This window comes from Schistosoma haematobium, chromosome 2, assembly GCF_000699445.3.
Source record: "Schistosoma haematobium chromosome 2, whole genome shotgun sequence".
Taxonomy (NCBI): domain Eukaryota; kingdom Metazoa; phylum Platyhelminthes; class Trematoda; order Strigeidida; family Schistosomatidae; genus Schistosoma; species Schistosoma haematobium.
In genome coordinates, this window is record NC_067197.1 from 2168130 (window position 1) to 2180348 (window position 12219).

General features: G+C 32.8%; 1 protein-coding gene across 1 annotated transcript in view; it reads right to left on the bottom strand.

Moving 5' to 3' along the window:
• Nucleotides 1-5250: 5250 nt before the first annotated feature.
• Nucleotides 5251-12219, bottom strand: part of MS3_00006024 (uncharacterized protein) — a 256723-nt gene continuing 249754 nt past the window's right edge. The window contains exons 98-99 of the mRNA XM_051214123.1: nucleotides 7972-10815; nucleotides 5251-5392 (exon numbers count right to left, since the gene is read on the bottom strand). Of these exons, the coding sequence (XP_051067251.1) occupies nucleotides 10777-10815 (39 nt within the window). The 3' untranslated portion in view covers nucleotides 5251-5392; nucleotides 7972-10776. The remainder of the gene's footprint in view (nucleotides 5393-7971; nucleotides 10816-12219) is intronic.

A 12219-nucleotide genomic window follows, 5' to 3' on the forward strand; every position in this document is an offset into this window, starting at 1 on the left:
GCATATGTACATCTTGTATGGATTGTCTCAATATTGCCATTAATCACAAGTATTATAATCTAGTAGCTATATGAACTTAATAGCTAAATAGATAACGCAATACCATTTGAAGCAAACGAAATCAGGTTTGAGTCCTGGAGAAAATATCAACTTTGGAATACAAGTAGATCCAGCTGATGAATCGCAAACATTAGGACGAAACATACATCTTGGATTCCATTGCTAACCATCATCCATCTCTGTTCTTAATCATAGGACAGTGTTTCATATTTTCAAATCAAAAGACAAAAAAGTTTAACAATAAGATATTTTTATGCAAAATTTAAGAATCAGTGACTACTCATTTTCTTTCTTCATCAATCTCATGATTAGTCTGAAAGTTGAACACTACCTAACAAATAGAGGTATACATATATACATATATATAGCTGAAAGAAGCAATAGTCAAATATATAAAAAAACTCTTGGTGATTTATAATAAGTTTTCATGGGGTTAGGATTGTGTTTTATTTTTTAATAGTCACATTCAATCAGATGGTTAATCCGTAGAAACTTGGATGATGAAACATTGTGGGATATTTATGGGTATACTGATGTATATCATCTCTCTTTCCCCCTCCCTCTCCCTCTCCCTCCCTCTCTCTCTCTATATATATATATAGTTATGGAAGCGTGGGTATGTGTTGACGACAGTCAATAGCAATAACAACAAATACTACTATTATCATTATCACCATCATCATCAACGACAGATGACTTCACATTTGAATCATTTTCTCATATGGAGATTATTCCCAACAACAACAACAACAGCAACAACCAAAAAAAGAGAAAAAAAGCGATGAATAAAACAGTAGTTGTATAAATCCATTTAATTGTTTCCTATCCAATTTTGTTTGTATGTGTATATGTAACTGTTTTGTTTGTTCAATGTCTAATATGACAGTACACGAACATTGTCATCAATTACATTCAATGAAAAGATATTTTCAAAATTAAAAAAAAATATAAAAATAGTTGAAGACAATGAGAAATTGAAAAGAGAAAGAAACAAAAGAATAACATTTCTTTTTTCTTTCTTTTCTCTTCTCTTTTCTCTTTTCTTTGCTTTTCTCTTTTTTTCATTGAATAACATTGACAAAACTAATTTATCGAAGGAGAAGAAGAAGAAGGCGTAACAGTAGAATAAATGAAACCAAAAGTTTGGATAAATCTAACTTAATAAAAAGTAGAACTGATTCTTATTGATCAAGTAACAAAAAAATTTACCAGTATAGAAGTTGAGGAGATTAGTAAGTTTTTGATTGAGATCATGAACCGATGGATGTTAGACCACCGTTGGAAACCTGGAAGCATTGGACGGCCGTTTAGTCCTATTGTATGACTCCTCAGCAGTGCACATTCGTGAATTGGTTGGTGTTAGACACTAACATCATTGGATGCTGGCTCAGTGGTCCAGTAGGTTAAGCGTTCGAATGCAAGACTGAAGGCTCTGGGTTCAAATCACTTTCTTAGGAATCGTGGATGCGCACTGCTAAGGAATCCTACAATAGGACGAAACGGCCGTTCAATGCTTCCAGGTTTCCAACGGCGGTCTAACATCAATCGGTTCATGATCTTAATAAAAAAACTTATTTTTTCTCAAAAGGAAATCATTTCCGTTCAGTCTGTTTCTTTGTTGTTGTTTTTTCTTTGACTGCGGTTAATAGAAAGTAGTTTATGGTTCAGAAAAACTATATTTTCATAGATGGTATTGATCATAGACCAACCACTGTTGAATTATTAGTGATAAGATCGGTGTGGGTTGGGGTACCAGGTAGCTATTTAATCTTAATGTCATAACTTTAGGTCTTACAATCAAAGCATAACTAGTTCAAATATAGTTGGATTGAAAAAGTTCTAACCATTAACAATGAATGTTTTTCATTCTTAACTGTAAATGAATAGAAGTTGGAAATATGAAACAACTCAGTGACTTATCAGGAGAATTGAAACGCTTTTGGTTTTCATTATTGTCAATGTGATGGAGTGAGCAGTTCTGAGAAATCTTATACTAACACACAACACATATTCTAATGATTCTACAACTAATAATAATCCATAATGATTATCAATTACAAATTGAATTAATCTTCATGTAACTCTTTCACACAAATGACAAATTGAACAAAAGCAAAAGAACTCTTAGCCTTTGACTACTACTTTTGAAGACTATTCATTGAAGACTGTGGATAGAACTGCTGAAACCAGTAAGTAGGTAATTACTAAGATTTTGTTTATAAATATATATATATATATATATATATATAGTTTTATGAAATAAGGTCTCTCGTATACTTGGGATAATGTTCCAGTAGAAGTAAAGTTTCAATGAAAAGAACTAAGAACTCATACTTATAAAGATAATGAATGAATCGACAGGAAATTTAGATTTTTCTGTAACACAAGGGAAACCTGATATTTCTAATGTTGAACTATCTACCAATACTCATATGAAGAATGATCTGTTATAAGGTATCACTGAATAATAGAATCTATATATGAACTATTTGAAATAAGTTAAATAGCTTGCTTGATTTTCAATCATTAACTATTCATGAACACGAATATAAAACTTGAACATCACATGGTGGAGCATGAAAATCTCATATTATTTCATCAAAACTTTCCCGTTGTTGCTGTCTTGCCTGCAACTTACGTACTTACGTCTATTACTTCCAATGGATCATAAGATGCCAATCAGTATTCTTCAACCCACTCTGTCCTGGGTGTTCCTTTCTAGTTCTATCCTAATGTTGTTCATTCTTCTCATGTCTGTCTGTCTCCATTTAGAAGTGAGGTCTAGCCTTGAAACACAGTTTGGTGCTTTCCTTGATATGTGTCTTATCCACTTCCAACGCCTCTTCCTGATTTCTTCCTTCACTGTGATCTGGTTTGTTCTCTCACACAGTAGGTTGTCAGTGTCTGATGGTCTCTGGTCAACGGATTCGAAGTATTTTGCATAAACAACTGTTAATAAACACTTGTATCTTCTGGACGATAGCTTTCGTAGTTCTCCAAGTTTCCGCCCCATACAGTAGAACTGTCTTGACATTTGTGTTGAAAATTCTGACTTTGGTGTTGGCTGACAATTGTTTTGAGTTCCAGATGTTCTTCATTTGTAAATATGCTACTCTTGCTTTGCCGATGTGCTCTGCAAAATTAATCATAAATCTACTGGATTTGCAGGGCGATCAATTTCTCACATTCTCAAATCTCTAACCAAAACAACAGAAAACCAAATTAATAGTGAGAAATCGTTTTTATTCATTAGACTCATAACTTACATGATTATATTATAGATAAAAGAAGTGTATATTATAGTACACCATGAAGATATAGATTCCTAAGTTTACGTAACTAGGAGATGTTTAATGTGAATAATAAGCAACAGATTTAGTTATTTTTATAAAGATGGTGGTTTATGGAGATTGTAATAAGGTTAATAGTTGAATTCATGGATCAATATAAGCTAGACCAGGATTGAAAACCTGGAAGCACTGGACGGCCGTTTCGTCCTAATGTGGGACTCCTTAGCAGTGCGCATTCACGACCTCGCCCCGTGAGAGGTAAATAAATAGTAATTATTATATGTTTATTGTTTCACAAATTGTATAATATATTCATTTTGATTGAGTACTTTTGTAATGATTAATATGATTTCTGGAATGATGACTGTTAGAAATTTACATCCTCGAGAGTACTGCTTGAATAGCTGGGCTTCATATTCCTCCTTGATATCTAGATATTTCGACAAGTTATCTGTTTTCTTGTTTGTTTGTTTGTTTGTTTGTTTTAACACATGATTATTCCTATTAGTCCCATAACCTATTAATGTGTATTTGTAAAACGTTTATAACATTCCGCTGTACAAATTAGGAAAGAGCATAATTAGACATCGTTGTCGCTGGCACCATATCCATTGAAAACAATGAACATTATTCAGAAATCAATTACTGAACTGCTAACTTCTAGCTGGTGACCACTCAATATAAACTGTCAGTATCAACCAAGAAGTAAGGAACGGAAGCTTGTTGAAATACTTTGTATTGAGAATTGTTTATTATACCAAAAATATAATATTGAATATTCGGGCTTGGGACCGGCATTAACTGTAGAAGAGCTACAGGCGGAATTAAGTAAGTAAGTAAGTACTGATGATAATAATAAGTTATAGGAGCACTGTATTACAGTTGTTTTTCTTCATAGAAATTCAATATTAAAGATTAAACTGTTATCATCAGTTTTGAAGTGATTCTTTAAATTAATAATAAAATAACTGTTCGATTTACATTAAAGAATAGAATTGAATATACTACAACTTGACTGTTTGTTGTGCTTTGCGACTGCAGATTAGATGCACAGCGTATTATTGATCGGACCAAAGACGCGTATAACACGTAAGAACGACCTGAAGTTCCGATTGGCCCTGCTTCCCTGTCTAGCCCAGCCAGTTGAGTCCACAACTCAAGTCCCAGCCTCTGAGATATGAATCGTTATATTTCAAACATACTCTGTTTATATACCAATCAAACAGACCACATCGTACCATAAAATAGAAAACAACATTTGTACAATATTTGACAAGTGAAATAAACATTGACCAATAGGAAATGTCCATTTAAAGTCCAAGGACACCATTAGACTTAACAGGATAACTATTGATATATTTTTCCTAATATCCCAACACTGTTATTCCTAAGGGATGAATAAAAATCCATTTTCTTTGAGATCAGATTTGATCATTTGAATACATGACAGTGAGCCGTTTGACATCACATAAATATTAGTACAAAGGGGTATCGAATACATATACACCACACAAGTCACTTGATTTGTCTGTGGGCTGTAATACTGCTCGGGTAATCAAACTGAAAGATAAAGGAGGAGGGTTGAACATAGGGTGAGCGATCCCATTCTTTAGAAAACGAACTCGATAAAGAAAAAAAAAACACTCTTCATCTTTACAATTATACATTAGTTGTCATTTCAAAACTTCGATTTAAAGTAAGTTTTCAATATGGTAAGTAGCACACATCACAATAACACTAACATATATATGATACAAAACATAAACACTAATGGAGATGATATTGTAAATCATCTTTACATTGTTTAGTATTACACAAATGTACTGATACTTACCTACATACACTTACCAATTAACATATAGAGTCATATATATATATATATATCATCTATATTATTGAATTGGGATATTCATTGTAAACTAGTTACATTTTCTGAATGATTGTAGTTACTTTTAATCTAATGTGATATGTTGACATTTCCTTTTATTATATAAATCTATATATATATATTTGTGTAATTTGGCTTTATCTTGATTCCTGTTCTCGGAAGTTTCAACAATAAGAGATAAACAATGAAAGAAAAAAGAAAAGAAAAGTAATATGAAACAAAGCCATAGTGACAGAGAGAAGGAGAGGGAGAGAGAGGGGGGAGGGGGGGAGGTAGGGAGGTAAGAAAGGTGAAAAAGTGGAACATAGAATGAAGAAACATGAATATGTTCCAGGAAAAACGTTTTTTTTTCCTCAATTAATACATTATCAGATAAAATGTCTTAGTGTTGATGTTAATTTTTTACAAAATAAAACAAAACAAAGGAATTGGAGGAATAAACAGTTACTGATATGAATGAGAGAGAGACAAAAGAACATGGTAAAATAGAAGGGAATGATCATATAAAGGAATGATGTGGAAAAAAAATCCATCTATCTATCTATGTATCTATGTATCTATGACTATACAAAAAAGAATATCTTAGAGATGACAATAAGATAGTTAAACCCATTAAAAATAATTGTAACCCATAATAGTTTAATTTAATGTATTCTATGTAAATTAAAGCTACAATATAAATTCTAAGCTAAAAATGTATAGTGATTAGTAGTAGAGTGCAGTATGCGTGTTATTTGGCCCTATTTTTGGGGATTCATCAACTGAATGTACATGCATCTTAGAGTTGATATTGATGTGAACAGAGAAACAAAGAGCTCTGACAAACTATGGAAGCTAATTTTCGGGTACATTATTTCTGTTCCGGAGCTGTTGTAATTTAAACATAATATTTTGCACCTCATTTTCTACTCTAATTCCCAGCTTTGGACAGAATTGTATTCTTCCTAATTATGGTACGTTGTGGTCGGGTTAGTCACCTATTTATTCATGTACCTTTTTACATTAATCCGAAAATCAGAAGAGAAATCAGGACATCAGGAATAGATCGAGTAGTGTTCCAGTTGTTCTTGTCTTCTATCAATCGCGTGCTTGTCAGCCAATCAGGTGATAGAATAGTTTTCTTCTCTCTACCCCACTTCGAACTCACGCGTACTCGCCTCAAGGTTAGGTCGGTGAGCCTATCGCGCCAAGGTCTTAATCTGAATATTAGATAAGTATCTTCAGCACCAAAAGTGGGTAGACAGATCAAACGACATAACAGATATTCACTCCGAGAACTCGAACCTAGTAACGATTGCTTCAAACACCATTACATAAACCACTTAGCTATTGATTCTTGATAATCATTTGCTTGTGCAATGAGGTGAAGTTTACATTCAATTAATCTTGTTTTATTTGAATCTACTCATTGATAATTAGGACTGCAATTGATCAGTCTCTTATTGTTATATGTACATACTGTACGGATTGCCTCGATATTGCCTAAATAGCACGAAGCGGCGTGCGTCCTGGATTTTACTGCTAGTCACTATCCATCTGTGCTTAGAATGCTTGTGAATTAAGACGATATCTAGGTAATACTCACAGTATGCACACATGCCAATAACAGACTGCTCACTTGCAGTACTCTCAATATCAATGTGAAGATTCAATCCAAACAATACCAAGTTGTTATAACTATAAGAAATACTACATTAGATACAGTTGTTACACTCTTTGTTTTTATCAGATTGAGCAACACTTGTGATTATGAATCCTTGTGGAAAATTTATAATCCTTAGATTAGATGTATGAAAGATAGAAGATTAGAGAAGTTTTAGAAACGTTTATCGACTGTCCTTAATTACTTAGCGTTAAAAGATAGTATAAGTGAATTCGAATCACTTGAACTAGTGGCCGAATAACACATTGATCGATTAGATTCAAGCATCATTAAAGTCTACAAAAAATGTCATACTGATTGTTACATAATGAAAAAAATTATGATGACATAATAGATTGTTAGTTATTTGCGTATATCCTCGAATATAGCTACTTTTTCTGTTTTTGATTGAGGTTATAAATCGATTGATGTAAGACCCCCACTGGAAATGGAGGTTTTTGGAGATTGTAGTGATTTTAATAGTTGAATTCATGAGTCGATGTAAGTTAGACTACCACTGAGAACCTGGAAGCGCTGAACAGCCTTTTCTGCTAAGTATGGGACTACTCAGTAGTGAGCACCTACGATCCCGTATGTTGGAATCGAACCCAGGATCTTCGGTCTTGCGCACGTACGCTTAATCTCATTCATATATTTTACACCTTTCCTATATTCCATCTAACATTACTATTTATTTTTAATTCTGTATTCAAATTTCAGTTCATGATTCGTTATACCTCAACAAACAATTAGTATATAGGCTTTCAGTTTAACAATATTATATGATTAATGGATCATTTCTAAGCATAGAAGACCATAGTAGTCCAAAGAAAAAGGTATACTTTCTGTAGGAACCAAATCAACAGGAATTATGTTACTTAGTTGATTAGAAGTAAATAGTTTAAGGGTGGTATATGTCCACAATAGTTTACTGAAATGATTTCAACATTTAAGTGTGTTTTACTTTATGAAATTGATAAAAAGATCAGCAGGAAATGTATGAATGCCTATTGAACAAGTTATGTTAATGTACTCAATATTTTAATCATTTCTGAGTGAAATATGATGTTGAATACACAGTGATTACTTACTTACTTACGCCTATCACCCCTTGTGCAGGAGTATAGGATGCTCATCAGCATTCTCCAGCTAATTCTTCCCCGTTATTATTCATCTTTTTCAAGTCTGCTTTCAATTCTCAACGCATTGTGTTCTTTGGTCTTCCTCTTTTTTTTTTCATTTTCCTTTATGATTCCGAGTTAACGCTTGTCTCATAATGTAGTTTTAATGATTTCCTCAATGTATGTCCTATTCACTTCCATTGTCTTTTCTTAATTTCCTCTTCACCTTGAAGCTGGTTTATTCTCTCTCACAGTAGGCTATAGCTGATAATATCCATCCAACGGACATTGAGTATCTTTCATAGACAGTTATTTATGAGTACTTGTACTTTCTTTTGATGATTGCTTAGGAATTCATATGAAAGTTGCATATTCATATCATTATGAATAAGGATTTGAATTGTCACCATGTTGATATTCAGGATTAAATCTTGGAACGTTTCAGATATTATAGATGAATCTTAAACAAACTGCTTTATTATAACCATTTTATCAAAGTAGATATATCATGTCAATTGACGGAATTTAGGATACATGTTCTTTCTTGTTTGTTATTCGTCAACTGAATGTATCTCCATTCTGTAGTGAACGAGAACATACAATTGGGGACAATCTAATGTATTGGAATACATAATTACAGAGCACCTAAGTGAAATCTGAGAACCATACAGTAAATACTTCAATAACAAAATGTCAATTAATTGTCTTAATGTTGAATGTTCCTTTTTCAGTCAATCGGTTTGGACACAATTGTTCCTTCGTTTCCACACTAATCATATTTTGTTCTCGTTTTTTTCTGATCTTCTTAACCTTTTGCCTCTAAACGTTTCACTTTCGTTTGATGAGACATACTACTTATATCTGTCGATATCAGTAGCACACACTACCCGAAAACAATAAGTTGGGACTGTTGAGTTGGAAATTATATAATCAACTTTTCTGAATTCAACATATGCATGATACATTTTGCTCACCTCCACAGTTCAAATCTTCTCGAACATTTGTAATTTTGTATATTTTATACCGATCTTACATTCCAATGAATTATGAAGTATTGAATAAAGCAAGTATTAGCATTTACAGTATAAGACTGTGGAGATGGTTGAGTTTCATTGAAATCATAAACCAGTTCATGTTAGAACACTATTAAAAACCTTGAAACACTGAATGGCCATTTCGTCCTTATACGAGTTTCCTCAGCAATGCACATCCATGATATCGCATATGGGACTTAAACTCCGAACCTTTGATCTTACACGCAAACGGTCAACCTGTAGACCACTGATTTATTATTGAACGATGTTAATGACTAATTTCAACCTATTATCATTACTCCTTTATTGTTTTCTTTTGATTTTCACATAATCATAGATTGTTCCAAATGAGTTATCATACATTATAAGCAAAGATGGATAGTGGAATCCAGGACAAGTTTCGTCTTATTTTTGAGACTCATCAACTAGGTGTACCTGTATATGATTTTCAGTCTATGACACCAACTCAATATCATCCACTTCAAACGCTATCACGTTATCCATTTACTTACTGATTTCTAATAGCCATTTGCTTATATAATGGGATGAAATTTAAATTCACTTGATATTGTTTACTTGAATCATACACTGTTTATTTAACCCTTTTCAACCACAGATAATTCAAGTTCCGACTGTTTGTGATTATAGCTGTTAACGGAACATAGATTAGATTAAAACATGCTCCATACACGATTGCGTTGGTACGTGTTGATTAGACTAATTCTTATCCAATCAGCGCTAGTCAATATTTGGACAAGAATCTAGAATTCTCTCATGTAAAAACTATAAATATACTAACGTTTATTTTTCCTTATTGTCCTTCTTACTTCCAACTACTCCTATGTTATTTGCAATATAATTCCATTCCTGTTCAATCATGTTCTGATTGTGGAACTTGTCGAATGAATTGATATCTAAGACTAACTAAGCAATAGAAATAAATAGGTTGTAATAAAACAGAATTATAAAAATTGCAATGATTGAGATCATGAGTCAATTGAAGTTAGACAACCATGGAAAACCTGAAAGCACTGAACGGCCATTTCATCCTATTTTGAGACTTCTCAGCAGTGCGCGTCCATAACCTCGCTTCGTGAGATTCGATGCCACGGCCTCCATTCTCGTGCACAAACATTTAACCACTAGACCATTGAGTTGGTCGGCATCTAACGATGTTAATGTCTAACTTTAATCAATCCACGAAATTGAACGATACACTGACTCATATTATCAACCATTGAAATTACTAAAAATATCCATAAAACCCTCCTGATAAGAATTATAACAGAAAACAGTCAATAGTGTACTTGTATATAGAATAGTAATAATCCTATAAGGGAAAGCGGAAAGAAAACAGTACATATTCATATAATAATAATAATGATAATAATAATAATATTGATTATAGGAATGATGATATTACTTAAATAAACAGATAAATACGTGATTATTTATAGGGTGGTATTACATTCATTCAAACGAATTTATAAATAAATAAACAAAGAAAGAAAAACAAACAAGAAAAACAATAACAACAACTTCAAGTAAAATGACAATAATATTTGTTTTTGTTTAATTTGGTTAATTGATTATCGATTTCTAATATGATAAGGTGTACATCTATCATTGATTGATTGGTTGATCGATCGATTGATTGATTGATTGATGGGTGGATGGATACAATAATTGATTAATTTTATCTTTTAAATTCAATAGTAACAATTGAATCAGTGAAATTTTATTAACCAGCAAATGCACGACGAATAATTCTTCGAACAAACTTTAATAGAGAGAACAAAAAACAAGAAAGAAAGAAACAAATTATATAATGAATAAAAATGTCATTTTAATTAAAGATGGATAGTGACTAGCAAGTGGAATCTAGGATATGTCAATTAGATGTATCTATATCTTAGAGTTGATTTTCACTCTGGAATATGAATACAATACCGTTTGTGTCAAACACCATCAAGTTATCTACTTTGATAATGAGTCCTGATAGTCACTTGTTTGTTCAATGGGGGTAAAGTTTAAATTCCCTTAGTATTGTTACCTTGAATCGTTCAACTATTCATCTTTGTTTAGAATGGTTGTGAATCAAGACAATATCTAAGCAATACGCATAGTATACATATATATCAATTAGAGACTGATCAATCGCAGTTCTAATCATCATTGGGAAGATTCAAATAACTAATGCACAATCAATTGGCTATTAGGGCTCAGTAGCTAAGTGGATAAAGCAATGGTAGCTTAACACAAACGGTATTGCACTTGTGTCCCAGAGTGAACATCAACTTTGAGTTGTAAGTACATTTAGTTGACGAGTGCCCCCCCCCACCGAAAAATGAAACGTACGTCCCAGATTCAACTACTATCCACTATCATCTTTGAATAATCTTATTTCTATTTTTTTTAATCGAATACTAACCATTTCTTAGAGACATATTGACATATTGACGTTAACAACACTAGTAACAATAACACTGTTGAAATCAAATTGATTTGGAAGTATTTCAGAAAAGAACTGAGACAATATTAATGAATGATATTAGTTACTATGGAATCAACTACAACAAGTAGAATATTGAAAGAACTGGTGAGAGATAAAGAAAAAGGAAAAAGAGAAAAAAAAGAAAAGTTTAAAGTTTGTATGATAAGTATAATTATTAAAGAGAAGATATTAGAAACCGTATTTAATGAGAGGAAATTCTTATTGAATAAACACAATAGGTAAGTGAACAAGTATTCATCTATGACTCCACCAGAGGAGTAATATCATGAATTCATTGAAGTTACACAGATCTACCACTGAATGTCGGCTCAGTGGTCAAGAGTTTAAGTGGTTATGAGCATACATCAACTTTCTGTGAGCATAGGAGGTTGTTGATGCCTATTGCCAATGTCCAGCACTTTAACCAACTTAGTGAACATGGACGGATCACCTAAGAGAGCTGGAACACCTTGGTACATATTGGCTTCAGGATCCTAAGGGAGCAAATAACTTATGAACTTATTGTTAATCATCGGCTACCATGAGACTGCATCTCTTTATAACGCTCCACTGCTTTGTGGATTAGACACCTCCGACTGAAAGGCTCGGGGAGCAGTCCCATAAGAAAGTCACTTACTTCGGTTTGGGCACTCGGACAGTAACTCAGCCCTCACATATATCGAATAAAGT